This window comes from Prunus persica, chromosome G8 (genome assembly GCF_000346465.2).
Source record: "Prunus persica cultivar Lovell chromosome G8, Prunus_persica_NCBIv2, whole genome shotgun sequence".
NCBI classification, from domain to species: domain Eukaryota; kingdom Viridiplantae; phylum Streptophyta; class Magnoliopsida; order Rosales; family Rosaceae; genus Prunus; species Prunus persica.
Window position 1 is genome coordinate 20120071 of NC_034016.1, and position 18974 is coordinate 20139044.

Sequence of the window (18974 nt, forward strand, 5' to 3'; positions counted from 1 at the left end):
GGTCGAAATCTGATGTCATTGAACAACCCAAACGATAAGGAGCAATACAGAAACAAAAGCGAGCAATTCAAATAGAGTGGGATCAAGAAACAGCTAGAACTCAAACCAAGTCTAGAACACAGCTTCTAACCCAAACAAAATTGAACTAATTAGTAGGGGGGCATGGGAGCCCATCAGAGACAGAGGTGGTCGATTGACCCTACTTCATTTCCTCTTTTGTTGTCACCTCCATATTTTACATAGCAACACAATTTTCCTTGAAAAACTCAAATTGATTATAATTGAAAAAAGAACTCAAATTATTTATATCAAGAGGTCCTGCCACGATTAGTTGTCTAATCGAGCTTGGGTAATTCATCATCATAAATGCATATAGATCCCACAAAAAACCATCATGCACCAACGAAATAAGTCATGTATTTTGTTAATTTCAAAAATTCTTGTATCAAAATTTATGCTTTTTAGCATATGTGAGTTAGGCCAATTGATCAGAGTAGTGAGTCCGCTCCCTTACACCCAAATTTAAATACCGCTTCTATAAATTAGATTAATTTAGACTATTGCTTGTGAATAAAATCAACATTTTGATAAGCAAAAGTTTCCACACAAAAAAAAAAAAAAAAAGAGAGAGAGAGAGAGAGAGAGCAAGCTGCACAGGCCGATCCACGTCAGTAAACAAACGAGAAGCCCACCATCGCCCAAACCCAAACCAATCTTGTGGGTCTATTGAAACCGCATTTGGTGACCCAATGAAATATCTGCGAACCCATTCGGGTATCTATGCCCTTCTAAATTTGTAATCGCTGAGCCCTGAACATTTTTCTTCATTTTCCATATTCGTCTTCCTTTTATGTTCGTTTGCCCGACCCTGGAAATTTTGGCTTTCAAGTGAAGCGCAGACCAATCCCAGCATTTTCAGCCTCTGGGTAAGCATGAATTTGATTCCCTGAAAAATATAGGAGTGTCGTTTTTTTTTTGGGGGTGTATTCTGTGACTGGTTGTGATGCAGAATTGTTGCGTGGGTAAGTGATTTGTTAAACTTCTGGGTTTCTATTTTAATCAAATGGGAACATGGGCGGCGAAGTTTTGTTTGCATGGGATGGATGGAAATGATGATTTTGAATTTGTTTGATTTTCACTTAAGTACAGTTGGTTGTGCTCTGAAGAAGGCAACAGGTTTTATTGCACAAATATAATCACAGGTTGTGACTGTGAACCTCAATTTCACTATTGGTATGTTTGGAATCATTGTGGGATTTCAATTTACCTCATTGTGTTTCTTCTATCTCAATCTTTCTAGCTTACATGTTCGCTTTCCTTGTTGGCGTGTTAAAGATAATTTATTTTTGTTAGCCATTAGAAACAGGTGCAGTGCAGCTTGTATGAACTGTTGAACAGCTTCGATGTTTTCTCATTATGCTAATTTTAGATTGTTCATAAATGTATCCACAAATCATTTTTATGGGTGTGCTTTTTTCTTTTGTTCTAATGCTTCTGTTTTCACTTTTCCTTTTTGCAGTACCGTTGGTTGCAGAACTCATCAAGGGCTTATCTCCATTGTGAGAATATGGCTTTTAATTCAGTTCCACCTGGTTTTGCGTCTCGTACATCCTTCGTGCTGAAGAGGATGGAAAAAGTTGAAGAAACTAATGGTGTCAATGTTTCTAAACAAGAGCCAATCCAGATGGACTCCACATCTGACCTGACTGACATGGATAAACTGAAAAGATCTCTTCAGCATAGGCCATGGATACTTTTCGACCAAAGTGATTACAACTCAGAGGAACCTGAATCTGAACAGTTTGATATGGTCTATTCTTCTCTTCTTCCCTTTTTGCCTGCCTGGGTGTGAATGCATATTTGCTGCTGTCAAACATAAAACTAGCTTGCACTTAAATCTGAACTTGTGTTATGCATGCTGCAAATAAGCTGCTGATGAGGAGCTTGTTTATATGTTTATAGAGGAATATTTTCTTGTTGCATGATTCATCACCAGCTGAATCTGGTTAGAAGTTGTTATAATTATATCCCTTTTTTTTCCAGGATCCCCCTGCAAAAACTTGCCTCCCTAAAGGCGTTACTCATGGATGTCCAGATTGCAGTGATTGTCTGAAGGTTGATTTTCATTCACTAAGTTGATTCTCTTCCCTTTGAATTGTATAGTTATTAGGTACTAGTTTCAGCCTTTCCATTTGCCTTTGATTTTCTAAAATCATTACCATGTCAGGTTCCCTATTTCACTTAATGTTTGTGATTATTGATTGAATTCTTGGAATAGGTAACAGGAAGGTGGCGTCCTGAAGATGCAAGAATAGATGTCCTTGAAGAAGCACCTGTTTTCCACCCAACAGAAGAGGTTAACCTTTTTCTGATTTCTGTGACACTGCATTATTTCATGAGTCATAGATGTTGTCTGGATCTTTTGTTTGAATGCTCACTTTTTTGCTTATAAAATATCAGTCTGAAGGAGTTTGAGTTTTTCCTGCAGGAATTTAAAGACATGCTTAAATATATTGCAACTATACGTGCAAGAGCAGAGCAATATGGTATTTGTCGTATTGTTCCTCCTCCTTCCTGGAAACCTCCATGTCTTATTAATGAATACCCCATATGGAAAAGATCTACATTTTCTACCCATATTCAGCAGATTGATGGGCTACGAAATCAGAGTTCACCGAGTAAAATGGTTGGCTTTTATGAAAGCACAAAAAAGAAGAGGAGAAGAATCTTGGGAGTGGGTTTGGACAGTGGATCTACCTCAAGTCCAGGTGAAACAGGACATTCATATGTCAAAGGCTTTGAACCAGAACCTGGTCGAGAATTCACTCTTGAGAATTTTAAGAGATATGCAGCTGATTTCAAGAGTCAATATTTCCGTATAAGTGAAGTCAGAGGCAGGCAAGAGAAGTGGGTTCCATCACTGGAGAATATTGAAGCTGAATATAAACGTATTACTGAGAACCCAACTGAAGAGATTGAGGTACACTCAGAAATTGGGATGATCATTTTTTAATTTTTTCTTTATTTTATTATTTTCTATTGAGGCCGTTTGTGCTGTTAATTGTCATCTTGGTGTACTGTGAAGGTGCTTTGTGGTGATAATTTGGAAACTAAAGCTGTTGGCAGTGGATTTCCAACAGTATCCAAAGATTCCAATCCTTTGGCAACGTCAGATCACCCTGAATTTTTAGCATCAGGCTGGAACTTAAATAATCTACCCAGACTGCCTGGTTCTCTTCTTTCTTTTGAAAGCCATGACACTTGTCATATTTTGTTACCTCGGGCTCGTGTGGGAATGTGCTTTTCATCTTTTCATTGGGTAAGATTTGATATGGCTCTCATGTTGCATCTTTTGCAGAAAACGTTACATATGTTTTAGAAAGTTGGATAATGTATTCTTTGAAACTTTTAAATGTGATAATCAATGGCTCTCAAACTTGTATTCTTTTGAGACGCATTTTTAAGTATCTTTACTTTTCTATGGACAATGTCTGTGGTTGGCTTGTCTTATTTTAGTTTGTTGATCATGCTTTGATTTTTTGAGTCCTTTTGAACAGAAAGTTGAAGAGCACCATTTATACTCATTGTCTTACACACATCTCGGTGCTCCTAAAATATGGTATGGTGTCCCTGGGAAATATAGTGTTAATTTTGAGGCAGCCATGAGGAGCTCCTTTTCAGAATCATCATCAGAACAGCCTGAATTGCGAAATAGGCTGGTGAGCTGACAAACTTATGATTCCCCCCTTCCCCTCTGTGTTAAAGTTAAAACTTTATTTTTAGTAAAATATTTTTCAAGAGATATTAACTTCTCTGTTGTCTTTTGTTAGTAGAGACCTTTTATATCATATATTTTTTTGGTACAGGTTAAACAATTACCGCCCTCCACACTGAAATCACAGGGCATACCAGTCTTTCGTTGCATTCAGTCTCCTGGAGAGTTTGTTCTTGTCCTTCCAGGGGCTTATCATTCGGGATTTGATTGTGGCTTTAATTTTTCTGAGACAGCATGTGTTGCTCCCCTAGACTGGTTGCCTCATGGACAGGAGGCTGTTGAACTTTACTGTGAACAGGGGAGGAAAACATCTATATCCCATGATAAGCTGCTGCTTGGAGCAGCTAGGGAAGCTGTGAGGGCACAGTGGGATTCACTGTTTAGGAAGAACACCTCAGATCATTTCCTCTGGAAAGATGCCTATGGAAAGGATGGGATCTTAACACATGTATTCAAGGTAATTCCTCAGATATTGTCCCGCCATATTACTGTCAACTGCAGATCCTGCTTGTATCCTATATGGTTTTGAACAATGGTGGACTGACATTATTGCTTCATATAGCAGTTGTATTTTTTTAATTAAAGGGATTGTACTCTTAAGTTTGCTTTTTCCCCTGCTTTCTCTGGTTTATGTTTTGCACTTAGTGAGATAATTTAACCGTCTTCAAACTTAGTTAAAGTCGATGGCCTGATTGTTTTTCTTTTTAAAACTCTTTTCCACCTTTCTTTTTTATGCAGTCACGTCTCAGTTCTGAAGCCATTTGCCGGAAATATCTTTGCAAGTCTAAACAGTCACGGAGGATGAAATCAAATTTTGATGCCACAAGCAAAAAGGAGTGCAGCATTTGTCTCCGTGATCTGCATTTTTCTGCGGCAGCTTGTCCTTGTTCTGCAGACAGATATTCATGTCTGTTACACGCAAAGCAACTGTGTTCTTGTGCTTGGAGTGACAAGGTTTTCCTCTACCGTCACCAGATCGATCATTTATATCTACTTCTTGAAGCTTTGGAAGGAAAGTTAGATGCAGTCTTCAAATGGGGCAAAGATGATCTTGGATTGGCTCTGCACGTGCATTGTCCAAAGAATATTGGGCATGTAGATGGTCCAACCACTAATGCTGAGAAAACTAAAGGGAAAGAGTCCATGTCTCAAGATGCATTCAGGGCAGAATTGAAGGCACGTATGCTGCAATCTATAATCTCAAGTAAGTTGAAAGCAAACGATCATCCATCTGGAACTCTTGATGCTGCAACAGCGAATGTGAACGATACAAATTCTGTGTCTAGCATCCAGGCAAAGGTGAAGGCGCATGTGCTCCAATCAACAATCTTGAATGAACAGCAAGCAAAGGAGATTATCACAAGCACAACAGGAAATAATGCTCCTCCTCTACCGACAGAGGCGATGAAGGGGACAAACAATACTCCGCTTCCACCGACAGAGGCAATAGCGGAGACATCCGATGTTTCATCTGTAAGTACAAGTGAAACAAGTTCCTCAGACTCTCAGGATTTAATCCCAGATCTTGACTTTCTATTCCGTGGAAAAGAACAAGCAGCCTGTCCTCTCGAGAAAGGCAGTGTTCCTGGGAAGCTATCGAAAGGTGGTCATCCAGCCGACAATGGGGCATCTTCGAACCCTTTGGTTTCAGAGAATCAAACTTCAAGAAAAGCAGGCTCTGAGAGTGGAATTGTTCTTCTTAGTGATGACAGTGATGGTTAGTTGTTATGTGAACCCAATATAACGTTGATGGTGAAACATGAGATTTAGAAATATTCAAATTCTCCATGATATAACGGTAAAACAATAGTAGTACAAATTACCCAAAAGGGGTTTGCTTCAATATTTTTAGTTACAAAGAATTATCTAATCATGCATATTAATGAATAAAATGCTAAACACATTTAAACAAAAATTGAAAAAATAAAAAATGAAAAATAAGAGAGCACATAGACAAGAACATCTACATCTATCTATCAGAGACCAGCTGAGACCAGTCCATGCAAAGTGACAATCCCAATCACTTGATTCTGGCCATTGATAACGGGCAAGAACTGGACCGGGGACGGAGGAGCTTCCATCTTCTGCATGGCGTCGACGGCCATGGCGTCTGCACCGATGGTTCTAGGGTTTCTGTTGCACATTTCCCCAACCGTGAGCTTGAAGATGGCTTCCCCGCTCGCCTTCAGAGTTCGACGCAGATCGCCGTCAGTGAATGTGCCGATCAGGTGATGGTCATCGTCGATCACAAGCAGGCACCCGCAGCCTTTGCTCGTCAGCTCCACCAGCTGCTCCATTATCATATCTCCTTCCTTGCAAACCGGAAGCTCATCTTCTTTCTTCATCACATCTTTCACCTGCAACTCCAGAGAATTAGGAGAAAAGAAAAAGAAAACCTAGAATTGGAGGAGAGATTGAAATTGGTGCCAGAGCAAGATCGGACCTTGAAGATGAGATGCTTGCCGATCCGACCGGCGGGGTGATTGGCGGCGTACTGTTCCTTGGTGAGATTTTTGGCGCCCATGAGCGCGATCGCAACGGTGTCGCCGAAGACCATCTGAATGGCGGTGGAGGTGACCGGAGCCAAATCGAAGGGGCAGAGCTCTCTCTCCAAGGGTAAATACACGTTCATGTCGCAGACGGCGGCGAGGGCATTGCCGTCGACGGAGGTGACGGAGATGAGGAAGGCGCCCTTGGCCTTGGCGCAGGGGACGAGGCGGAGGAGCTCCTCGGTGGTACCGGACTTGCTGAAGAGGACCAATACGTCGCTTTTAGAGAGGGCGCCGATGTCGCCGTGGAGGGCGTCGAGTGGGGAGAGGAAGCCGGAGCGGATGCCGAGGGAGACGAGGGTCTGGGAGATCTTGTGGGCAACGAAGCCGGACTTGCCGACACCGGAGAAGAAGACGGTGGCACCAGCGGAGGACTGGAGGAGGAGGGTGCGGGTGAAAGATAGGGTTTGGGAGAGGTCAAGGTGCTGGAAGAAGAAGTTGAGGTGGCTCTGTTGGGATTTGAAGAGGTTGAGGAGGGTAGTTTCGTCAATGCAGGAGGAGGAAGAAGATTGGGTTGCTGTTGTTGTTTTGCGATTGGATAGAGAATGTGGGTTGATGAAGTCTGCGGAAAAAGGTGGGAGAGAACCCATGATTTCTGCTCTGCTTCCACAAACACAGAGAGAGAAGAGAGAGAAGAGATCTGCAGATACTGAGGGAGGGAGGGAGGAGGGCGCCTATGTCGGTGGCGCTGAAATCTGAATCAATCAATCATTTTCAGTTCATTTCGTCCTTTCCTTGTGTAATCTTTTTTTCTTTTGTGTGGAAATATCTACTTCATTTCATTGGATGTCAAATTTTGGACTATATTTTCGTGTTGAACTTTTTTATCATAGTCTGGATCGGTCCATTATAAACCCAATTAAAAGTTTCAACCAGGCCTTTTATTTTTTAAAAAAATTGGCTAAATTGCAAGGAGGGTCCAATATTGGATGATCCCATTTAGATTCTTCGGCCCATTACATCCAAGTCCGAGGGTCATCCTCTATTTAGATCTGCTTGCATGCATGACCTTCAAAACAACGGAACTTCTATAACGAGGAGTCGTTTTATGGTGAGGGTGCTATATATGGACTTTTATATTAGTAATATGTTTTATCTGAATTGTAACTTCACTTAAGTTTAATGAAATGATCTTGTGACCAATGGCGGACCCAGGAATTTTAATAGGATTGGGCTATTTTTTTTTTATTTTTTACAGGAGATATATTATAAACCTTTTTTTTTTCTTCATGAAACAAAAATGTGAATAAAATTTTATAAATCAAACAAGGCCACATTACGAGGAAATATAACACAAAGAAGTACAAAATATAAATAAATACCAAATAAAAAATATTATTCAACTACTTGAGATCCGAGTTGAGAAAGTTCCTCAGGAATTGAAGTATCAACATTATATGCAGAAGGTGTATGTGTATCCTTGTTATCGTTGCCCTTTTTTTTGAAGAATAGTTTTTCCTCTCTTTGTTGGTCTATTATCATCATGTGACATGATATCCTAACAAGAAATACTAGACACGAAAAATCATATATACTAATTAATAATTTAAGTTGCAAAAATAAAACATAACTAACAATCTCCAAAAGTTTTCACCCAAACCCTAAATCATAACAACTTAACAACAACAATTAAAATTGGAAATTGAGTATAAAAAAAAAAAAAAAAAAAAAGAGAAAAACTTACCAAGATTGATGAACCCACTGAAGATGGGTTGGTGCAATTTTTTAGAGGGGGAGAGCTATTTATTCTAGGCTCTGAAGGTTCAAATATGGCATTTTGGGTGGCTAGAAAAAAATTTCTGATGTTTGCTTCTAATCAAATTTATATAGGTTATGGATTGCATGTTTACTATTTCCTATATGCTTCAAGAGTGGGCTTATTTCTACATAAAGACTTAGGCTTATTTTAAATAGAGGGTTAAACTATTATTTACTTTAGCTATATTTGGTTTAAACCACTAAAACTACACGCATAGAGAAAAAAATTTAATATAAAAAAATAAAAAAATAAAAAATTAAGCATTGGGCTGGAGCTCACTCCAGCCCAAGTGTAAATTCACCCTTGCTTGTGACTAATATGAAGATCCACATGAGTGGTCCATATATAGCACCTTCACTATAGAATTTCACCTATAACGAGACGATGTGTTAAGGAGTTCAATCTAGTCGTTCAATAATAATTATATAATTGATCAGATGGCTATTAAGGAGTTTATTATAACCCCTCACTACAGTCTCCCTGTTAAAACACACAGATCAAATGAAAAATTGAAAGGTGCGTTTAGATTAGAATCCCCAACACAGACAGGGCGTCAAGATTTCCATTGAGTGAATTCCTGGTTCGTTAGGTCAACCCTAGCCGAGCAGGTCAAGCCTCCCTACACAGACAGCAGATTGAAATCATGCTCAGCTTTATCAAATCAATCGAGACAAACAGTTAAAAGTACTTACCAACAATAAATCTATTTCAAAGCCCTAAAACAGTATAGAGATAAGATATATATGCCTTCCTCCCGCCAGCCACAGATGTTTGAAAAGGACATGATCGTGCGTTAATATATTTACAAATCCTGAAATGCAGAACCAAGAAGATTGTGGCTATGGGGTCATAATTTCTAGGGCATCTTTATACAATCTAAACTCACATGCAGCGAGAGAGTTGTACACTACACATACAGACACTCATTTATTGCATAACCTGTAAATCGCTCTATATAGAAATCAAATGAAACCTCCTTTTGTTTTTAGCTTCTGTTCTCTTCTTTACTTTGAGATAAAACCCTACTGTAGATCGCAAGCCCGAAAGGCAAGAAGAAAGAGCCTCATCTTCCAACGTGATATTTATTAATTTCTTTCTCATCAGTCTATTATTTCTGGCTTCCTTACGTACGTACGTGTACTCTCTCTCTCTCTCTCTGAGCCTCATCTTCCAACGTGATATTTATTCATTTCTTTCTCATCAATCTATTATTTCTGGCTTCCTTACGTACGTACGTTTACTCTCTCTCTCTCTCTGTGAAAAAAGCCAGCTATAATATATATCATCTACCATGCATGGTGTCCTTTCGCCAAAATCTCTGCATGCATCACTGTGCATATAAATATATATGCAAGGAGGCACTAGGCACAAGCAGGCTAGACGATTAAGGCCCCTAAATTGCAGTGGCGAAGCTAGAATCTAAATATTAGGGCGGCCCATAGTTGAAAAGATGTGAAATTACATACCGATTTCCAAGTTTTATATAAAAACTTTAATGGAATTCATGAGTTCTCATGAGGGGCCACAATCACCTCTGTGTGTGGCTCCGCCCCTGCCAAATTGGAAGGGGCCCCAATTTTTATAAACCCTTATATGTAATTACCTATGTTATTTAAAAATATATATTATGCATGTATTATGTAAAGTTGATTGATACTTTTGCATCGAAAAATGTAAGACGAATGATATTTAAGTGATGTTTTAATGTCTTTTATAAAGTTGTTGTGTAAATTACATATTGTTAATTTGTTTCTTAGATGTATATACTGTTTTTTTATATTTTAAATTTAGCCAAAGAAAATCACATAAATATACATATAAATTTGAAGCCCTCATTTAAGTTGTTCGCTTAAGGCCTCCAAAACGTACAACCGCCACTGCATATATGTACAATATATGATCTGAAGACTAAATTAATAGTTAGGTAGGAGAAGAGATCGATCATGCATATATGGTGGTCCAGGAAACCCTGTTCGTTTTCGTTGGATAATTGGTCAGCCAAAATAATATAGTACGCAGTTTTAATAGTCAAAACCTAAAAGGACGTAAAGAATTTATGCCAACTCATTGTTGTACTACCACTTGTTGTGCCTACATATTATACAGTTAAACAAAAATTCGAAAGCTAGGGTTTTTTATTCTTCTAAACTTTTAAGACATGTTTGCTAATTAAGAATCGGGATAAACAAGAATCGGAATAATCATGAACCATATTAAGGAGGAATCGGAGTCATGCATTTCATTTAAGTTTATGGAGTAATTTGACCCAAAAAAAAAGGCTACACAAAGCTAAATTTGCAACAGGGAATCAATTTGAGCCTTCTTTTTTTTATTCAAAAACATATATGTTGTTTTTTTATTCAAAAACATATATGTTGTTTTTTAAAGACAAACTATTTTTTGTAGTAATTAATCACACATATATAGAGTAAAGAAGACAAAACGAAAGTACCATCTCACAGAATGTATGTGATGTGGCCCCGCGCTATATGTGATGCTTCACAGGCTTCCTCAACCTGACAGTTTCACAGTGACGCGGCATTGTCAACATACGAAACTATCAAGCATGAAAATGGCCCCTCCTAATACTTCTTCCTTCCTCTCACTTCTTAGTTAGAGAAGAACCAAATATTTCTTGACCAAGTCAATATCAATCTTCATAAAAGCCATGTCAACCTGTCGTAATTTATGGCAGATACTTAGGCTTTCGAGTTGTGCTTCATGTTGTACGACTCGATGGCGAAATGAATTATCATGCAATGTTCTTTAACTTTCCGATGTGAAACAATACTGATAAATATTCTCAATAAGTCCCTTTACGTGTAACGTCACTCAAGTTTATACTATATATGAAGGACTTGGTTCCACCCAAAAATACACTCCGAACAGTAATCAAAGCCCTTTTTTCTCTGTTCAAATAGTACGTGTTTATTATTGGTGGTTTTGAAATGGTATTAGGTTTTTGTCATTTGGGTACATGTTCCATGTTTTTTGATCCACAGTACAATCAAATAAAATTACATGGCAGAATATCCTGTTTTCATTACTTACTTCAATACGACATGACATGTCCTCATGTTTTTTGACCTAAATAATAAATAAATAAATTACAACAAAACAAGAAAAAAAACGGAGAGCAAGAAATTTCCCCTCTCGGATCAAAAGCCCATATGAGTGTGCGTACGGTGAGAAAGTCCAATACAACACCGCTAAAAAGAGGGAGGCTGTAGGACCCACACATTGCCCTTAACATTTTGACTCATTAGGGCCCATTTGAATGGAGACGAGATAAAAATTTGAAATTACACAAGTGATGGGGACGCGACAACAATCTCGTACGGTTCACGGCAACCGAAGCCAACGCAAAGAAGGGCCGAGATGGTGCCACGTAATGGTATCGGAGATGGGGTTAGCGGTGGAGATCTAGTGTTGGAACGAGGCGAAAAGCAAAGGAGCATAAATGTTACTATAACCGACATTAGAGACAGGTGTACACGTGAGTTTGCACGGTTGGAAGGTCCTGATTGGGTCCTACTTTGTCCGTCGTGTTCAAGGTCCAGTCGAATTGACCGTAGATTGCGGGATTCTCGTACCGGAAATATAGAGGAGCACTCTGAGAGTTTTATTTACTTCACATTTTCACCTAGTTGATGATAAAGTCCATCAATTGAACTCAAATGGTTTGAAGGGATATATATCACACATTGTTCATGGTTAAAAAAAAATTATCGAGAGAGCAAGATGAAGCTCACACGCCACTTGAATAGTTGCTCGTAGCTTTTTCACTATCTCGATGCACCAGTGTGATTCGAATGTAAAATATCTTTCAACATTAATGTAACAAAAAGTAATAGTTACAAATATTTTACGTTGTTGGTCAATTAGATTATATATGAATGACACGTGACATGCATTTACAGTTTTAAAGATTGTCTCGTTAATAGACTCGGAAAAATGTTAACCTAAAACTTCACATGAGCGGATGACTATGATGAGATCGAAGGGTACTTTCTAATTACCAAAACTAATGATAATGTAATTAATCCTTAATTACTAACTGCATACCATTTTTTTTCCCCAAACGAATCTGTATCTGAGTCATGACGGTGATCACAAAATTCATAGTATTTGGTACCCAAAAGTGAACAAAATGTAATAAATTCAGTAATAATTCTAGCTAGATATAAAGGCAGGTGGTGGCCAAGCATATATTTGGAGGTGAGAATTTAATTTCTGGTAGCTGCAAGAAAGAATTATTACATGAATTGATTGTCGGGCTAGCTTTTGTAGACAACACGTGTGGGGTAGGATTAATAGTTAGTTGGAGTGCCGCGCAAGCTTAAGTCATGTGGCCGGAGGCTGGGTGTGTTTGTGTTATTAATTAATTTGGGGCATGGCTCAGCTAAGCTACATCCAAGAGCAGAAAAGGGCGAGACGTCCTTTCTCCTTTGGAGGTTTCAAGAGCAGAAAAATTTGTGTGAAATGAAAAAGAAATATATCGAACGGTAATTAAAAATTGCAAAAAAGTGTTACTCTCATTTCACACAACTTTTTTCTCATTTTATTGAGAGAGAGAGAGAGAGAGAGAGAGAGAGAGAGAGATTGAAATGGACCAATCCTTCACAGACTCACAGGCTTAAATCATGCATGCGATATAGCACATCAAGTTATGGGGAAGGTAAATTTTATGGCAGCCTTAATTACTGCCAGTTTAAGTTGGCCTCTATTGCCCGATTTGTTCTGCTGCATGCTCCTGCCCCATTGTACAGTTAAAGTACTGCTGCTGCACAGTAAATCAATTAAAACCCAAAAATATTGTTTTTTGTTTTCCCAATTTTACACATGATTTGATCACGCAGACATCTCTTTCTCTGATATAAAAGAATTATTTGATAATTTGTACCAATAAATAGCACAATTCATTGATAAATTGATACATAATGGAAAATTAGGGTGGTAGATTTCAATTGGTTGCGGAGAGAGAAGTAATTAATGAACAAATAGTTACTTTTATTGCCTCAAGGTAGTTGGATTACTACTGGTTAGAAGTCCGGATGCAGCTGACACATTATTTATTCAATCATGGCAAAATAATTTAACTGCAAGCACATAATTTAGTCATGGCCAAAAAAAGGGATTCGAACACGAGACCTCGACTACATAAATAATTGCACTTAATCGCTTAAATACATTCCACTCAAAATTACTTGTGACTAATATTATTTGTGGTGTTCTACACTTTTGACCCATCTTTTATTTGAAGCAGCACACAGCAGGTTCTGATAGTGATAGTCCCCTAACTTATTGGTGGACACGCAGTCGGCTTCACTAATTTAGGACAATTATTTCATCCATGACGGAGTGGCATATTTGGTCATTTTGACTAGAAAATCAATAATCTCCAGTCACTCAGAGAGATTCTTTAGGATACTGCCTTCACTACCATTGAAAAAGCTAGGTCCATCTAGAAGTTCTTGTCGGTTGACCTTCCATAAATTACATGCACGATAATATATGGCAATGGTAAGAGTAATAATAATAATAATAATTAAGAGTAACATTTTTGAGAAATAAATCACAAGTTTATTTTTTCGACCCAAAAAAAAAAAAAAAATCACAAGAAAAGAACTCGAATGAGAAGATTCTGATATAGCATGCATGCTTCATTTTTTGCGATTAAGGAATTAATTAGCACCATATCAAGTTTTAATCATCTACCTTAACACGAAATCGATCGACACATAGGAAGATTACTCAATCGCTCAAGTGGAATCACTTGTACTATACTAACTCGTGCATGATGAATCGCTTAGACAAACTCGATTTGTAATGTTTATACGGTTGTGAAGAAATTTTTTGGTGTGACAATCATGTTGTCGTCAATTCATTAATGTTATAACACTTATATCTAATAATTAATAGTATATATATCCTCGTTCAAGAAATATCGACTTTGTCAGTCATCCATTAATAACATCACGCGTATGTATGCAAATCCTAATTAATGCGGTCTGAATGAGAAACAAAATAAGTAATAGTGCATATGAGAAAGTACAACAGTCAATAAGAAACAAAATAATTATATGTTTTCACCCTGCCCCCAACAAACCAGAAGCAGAAACCAGAGAAATGAAAAAAGTTAAACACACGGGTAAAATGGTTGTATGTTTCGAGCTAATGTGGTCATAATAAGATCAAGGCACACCTTTGCATATTTCTGCTTCGCAAACATACCAGACACCTAGCATGCATGCTCAAGTTAACAAAATCATGAAAGCCTCTTACACATGAAAATGTTTTCCAATGAAGAACACGGGGGAAAAAAAACGATATCAGGAAATGCAAAACCATAAAAAAAACAAGGTCGGATCTGAATGAGAGACAATGAAGATATATATAGGAGTATATTATCTCTATGAATTAAGAAGGATATAATATCCCGCAGAGGTCTTCTGTTTTGACTGAAGTGATTATATACATGAGGAAAAAAAGAACAAAAAGAAGAAACGCTTGCTAATTAGCACAACATACACTCATGAAGATGAAGTATATCAAAGTCATATTGGGGGTGGGTGCTGCTATATATGTGTAGAAGTACTCCATTTCACCTTTAATTTTAGCACACATGGAGATGATTGAATTATTGAATACATATCTTATATGTACATAAATTCAAAAAATTCGGATTCTCTGCTTTGTTTTTGGTTGACCTTTAATTTTAAACGCGTTTTAGAAATTCAAGAGTGTGCGGTCACATAGATATGTAATGTATAGCTATAGTTGAAACAAGCAAAAACAAGATGAAAAGAAATAGACAGTCCAAATCAAGCATTACAAAGACATACACCAAAAGCTTAAGTTTGTCTATGTTAGATAATCGAGACCTATAATACGTATTATGTCAGATAATCACTAAATCGAACTTAAAAACTTAAACGGTCGGAAAATGAATCACCAATCTAGTAATGTATATCAAGCTATACTCTTTGAAGAAAGTGCGCAGTTCCTGAGAGGAGGTGTTTCAGAAAAAGTAATTAATGGACCTTATAAGTAGTAGTGAAAATTCGTTATCAAACCTTAATAAAATAATTGATCTTGTCAAATGAGAGAGAGAGAGAGAGAGATCCGATGACATGATAAAGTTGATGGTAGCTTTTGATCCATATTTTAGTAATAAACTGGTATGTTGATGGAATCTAAAACATACCATAGAAAATAATCCTATGTTGGACCGAAATGATTAGAAGTATGAATAGATCCTCTAAGAGTTAAAGTGCTCCTTGATGCCCCACTACTTAAACTCAGACGGGAAAATAAGGTTTTTTTTTCTTTCCCTAGCTACCACCACCTATCCTACGTAACCATTTGTTAAATAATTCTAAGCTAATTTCTTCACCTAAATAATGAGCACTTTAATTATAGAAATTAAATTATTAGGAATTTTGACACAGCCTTGTCCAATCACAGACAAGCTGTCGGCCAGATTGAATAATTTAAAACACTATTTCCCTCAATTTCCTATAGCTCGACTTGTACTTTTGAACCAACTATAACTAGCAAGCAGCAGCAGACATATATATTTTTTGCCTGATTAGCTATAGCATCAAAATATGGCAAAGTATTGGATGCAAAGCTTTGCCTTCTTTTGTAGATTAATGCTTATTTTATTAACCAGGTTTCACGAAATTGGAATTCTCTCTCTCTCTCTCTCTCTCTCTCTCTCTCTCTCTCTCTCTCTGTTGCAGACTTTGCAGTATTCCACTATTTCTGTTTGGTTCAGTAACATCTGACTATCTGAGACTGATATGACAAATAAGGAAAGTCGCATATGACAAATAAGGGTTCATGCTCCACCCATAATATATCACAAAAGTAATTAATTGGATGAAATATATAGCTCTTCATGATCAATCTCTCTAATTACAATTAGCTCATAATCTGACAAGACCAGATTAGACAGACATAAACCATATTTGAATCAAATTACCTCGTTGTACATGTGAGCTTCTAATGTCTAAAAGTTTTGTTTAAGTTTTGCACACAAGAAGAAGGAGAAGGCAAGGCATGTATGAATCAACCTATTCCTAAGACAGTAAAGTAGGAAAAGGTAGGAACATGGACAAGAGGGAAGCTAAGGGAAGTCAGAGATAAAGAGAGACTTGTCTGACAAAATGTACCAATCTGCAATACACAAAAGCATTCAAAAGAAAAGTATATATATTATATATAGTGCTGCAAAGACATATCTGACAACATATATATATATATGATCCTTGTGTAAAGTCCTTTCATACTTTAGCACGTATGAAGGAAAAAAAAAACTGAGTTAACTTGGAGTTTCCAGCACCAGCTTTCGAGAAATTTTTAGTATGTTTTACCCAAGGCTGCAAATCTGTGGGTTTATAGGGATGCATGAAAAAAGAAACAAAAGAAGAGAAAAAATGCATAAAAACCAAAACAAAATTATTAGAAAAATACTTTTCAAATGAATTATATTTTTCTTTTTGTGTTTTTGATATAAATTATTTTTACAACAAATTATGATGTGTCAAACCATGATTTCCAGAAAAGGATGCAAGCAGTAACCAAAGTATTATGCTAAGTTGGATACGGACTAACCATGGAAACAGAAGCAAGAAGTACAAAGTATAAATACTAACAAACAGTGGTGTACTGTGTGCACATCGAGAAGAGGCTCAATCATAATATCCAACAGAATATGGATCTAATTAAGTAAAGGTTTGCTTTTAGTCAAAGCAAAGCAGACAGATTATAGTAACACAGAATTAATTGATGAAAAACGCAGGTCTGTCTCTAGCTAAGCTTAGCAGTGGCTACCAACAACCACTTGATATCATAAAATTAACTAAAACCCTAATTAACAATAACATCCAAATACCACCACACAAGTCTTAAAAAGCGTAATTTAAATATATAAAGACGGTACCCTCATATCTTCATTGGTCGTAACAGTAGCTTGCTTTGACTTTTTATTGACCTGGATGGTGATGAACTGTCGGCGGCAGTGGGGGAGGCGGCAGCTGCTGCGGCAACGGTGGCCTCTTCCGCTTCTTCTTCTCGTAGCTGATGCCTCTTGCTTTCGACTGCAAATCACGAACCTCGCGAAGGTAAAGTCGAACGGCTCGAGCCCCAAACGGGTTGGCTTCGGGCTTGCCTCCGTTTTCTTCAAAGGCGGCTCGAAGGCGCCCGATTAGGGCGTCGAGGCTGCCCCATGCCTGGCGGAGTGGGCAGGGGCAAGGAGCCGGAGGGTTCGGGTGCCCGTAGAAGGGGCAGATGGGGGTGTGGACCTTGGTCTTGCCGAACTGATCGAGGTAGCGGAGGAATTCGAGGACGTGGGCCCCGCTGCACCGGGAGAGGGAGAGCGGGGGGCGGTGGTTCTTGAGGTATTGGCCGAAGGTGTTCCAGTCGCGCCGCTTTTGGTTCTCGTAGCGGCTGCTGGAAGCAGGAGATGAAGAAGAAGAAGAAGATGAGGTTCCAGCTACTCCTGCTGCTGAGGCTAGAGTAGTAGCAGGGTTCATTGAGCTTGTGTTGATAATTAGGTTATTGCTTGATGCCATGTTCATCTCATGGTGATGAGAGTTGGAACCTCCATCCATGTCTTGGATTGAATCCATGGAATTAAGTTGTTTTTTGCTTTGTTTTTGTTTGAAGAACTCTTGATTTCTTGTTCTAGGGTTTCTTCACCAGAGAGAGAGAGAGAGAGAGAGAGAGAGAGAGAGAGAGAGTTCTAATAATTTGTGAAGCTAGCAGTACTGAGATGAGTCTATGTTGGCTATGGTTTTATAATTATGAAAACAAGTAAGCCAAGCACACTGATGAAGAAAGAGATCGAAAGAAGACAAAAGTTCTGATTAATTGATTGATATTACAGGATTTCCATTTTCTGAAAAGAGGTAGAGGGAGGGAGGAAGAGAGAGAAGGAAAGGAACTGGAAATGGTGAAGCAAAAGAAGATTTTGATGTTGGTGAAGAGAGTTGATGAGATTGATGGGAGAGTACAAGCTGATAGAGGGCCACTGTTGCTCTTGACGACTCTCTCTTTCTTGTGGGTGTTTTGTTTGGTTTGATTGAGCAATATTACTATACAGAGATTTGGGAGGCTCTGGTTTTCTGATGGATAATTGTGCGCAGCTTTGGTTTCTTAAAATGTTAAGGGGCTGGTTTTCCCTAAAAAGGGTGGAGAAAACTCAACTGTTAATCAGGGATGATTACAATTATTCTTCTTCTCCTTCTTGTGAGAGAGAGAGAGAGAGAGAGAGAGAGAGAGAGAGAGAGAGAGAGAAAAAAAATTTGTGTTTTAGGGCTTTTTTGTGAAAATGGAAAGGGAGTTTGGACAGTAGGTTGAAATGGAGACAGGAAAAAGTTTGAAGGGGGTAAAATTAAGGGAATAACATGATTTTGTTTCTTGACCCTTGTTGTATAATGAATTGAATGACAGTTCCTTTTCTAAAATGACAAGAATGCCCTTGTCAAAATTTAATTTCTCTCCCACTTTTCTTCTCCTAAATTCAAACTTTAACTTCTGACACATGAATTCGGTCCCATCTCGCCTTTAAAACACTTGAACTAGTGACCTATGTATGGAATCCCCGTGGGTTCTGATTTTTTGCACAACACCCTACTGTGAGTCACTAAAAAGGTTTTGGAAACTAGGACATGAACTGTGCCCATATTTGAATAGTTTTACACTCACATCTCTGATGATTAAACACAAAATAAGAGATGAAGTTTTGAGCAAATGTAAGATCATCTTATTTATCCCATCTCTCTCTCTCTCTCTCTCTCTCTCTCTCTCTCTCTCTCTCTCTCATGTACATTACCAAATGTAAAATGTGCAATCCAAGGATTTAAATTTCTCTTACTTAAGGTGT

At 38.0% G+C, this 18974-nt stretch overlaps 3 protein-coding genes across 10 annotated transcripts; 1 reads left to right on the forward strand and 2 right to left on the reverse strand.

Moving 5' to 3' along the window:
• Nucleotides 668-5642, forward strand: LOC18768085 (putative lysine-specific demethylase JMJ16). Of its 8 annotated transcripts, XM_020553698.1 has the most exons (10): nucleotides 668-926; nucleotides 1520-1810; nucleotides 2044-2115; nucleotides 2279-2356; nucleotides 2489-2980; nucleotides 3086-3319; nucleotides 3558-3719; nucleotides 3867-4232; nucleotides 4514-4979; nucleotides 5062-5184. In XM_020553698.1, the coding sequence occupies exons 2-10, from the start codon at nucleotides 1568-1570 to the stop codon at nucleotides 5076-5078; spliced, it is 2130 nt and encodes a 709-aa protein (XP_020409287.1). In that variant the 5' UTR covers nucleotides 668-926; nucleotides 1520-1567; the 3' UTR covers nucleotides 5079-5184. The 8 variants fall into 8 exon arrangements, with proteins under 8 accessions (XP_020409287.1, XP_020409281.1, XP_007201749.1 ...); XM_020553692.1 differs by having other exon boundaries at nucleotides 785-926; nucleotides 4514-5642; XM_007201687.2 differs by lacking the exon at nucleotides 668-926 and adding an exon at nucleotides 965-1233 and having other exon boundaries at nucleotides 4514-5617.
• Nucleotides 5549-7198, reverse strand: LOC18766811 (probable arabinose 5-phosphate isomerase). Its single transcript, XM_007201290.2, has 2 exons — nucleotides 6219-7198; nucleotides 5549-6132 (listed from the first exon to the last, which is right to left on the reverse strand). The coding sequence occupies exons 1-2, from the start codon at nucleotides 6912-6914 to the stop codon at nucleotides 5752-5754; spliced, it is 1077 nt and encodes a 358-aa protein (XP_007201352.1). The 5' UTR covers nucleotides 6915-7198; the 3' UTR covers nucleotides 5549-5751.
• Nucleotides 16787-18470, reverse strand: LOC18767354 (protein LIGHT-DEPENDENT SHORT HYPOCOTYLS 4). The gene has a single exon (XM_020569567.1). It carries the CDS (start codon nucleotides 17716-17718, stop codon nucleotides 17074-17076), a length of 645 nt encoding a protein of 214 aa, XP_020425156.1. The 5' UTR covers nucleotides 17719-18470; the 3' UTR covers nucleotides 16787-17073.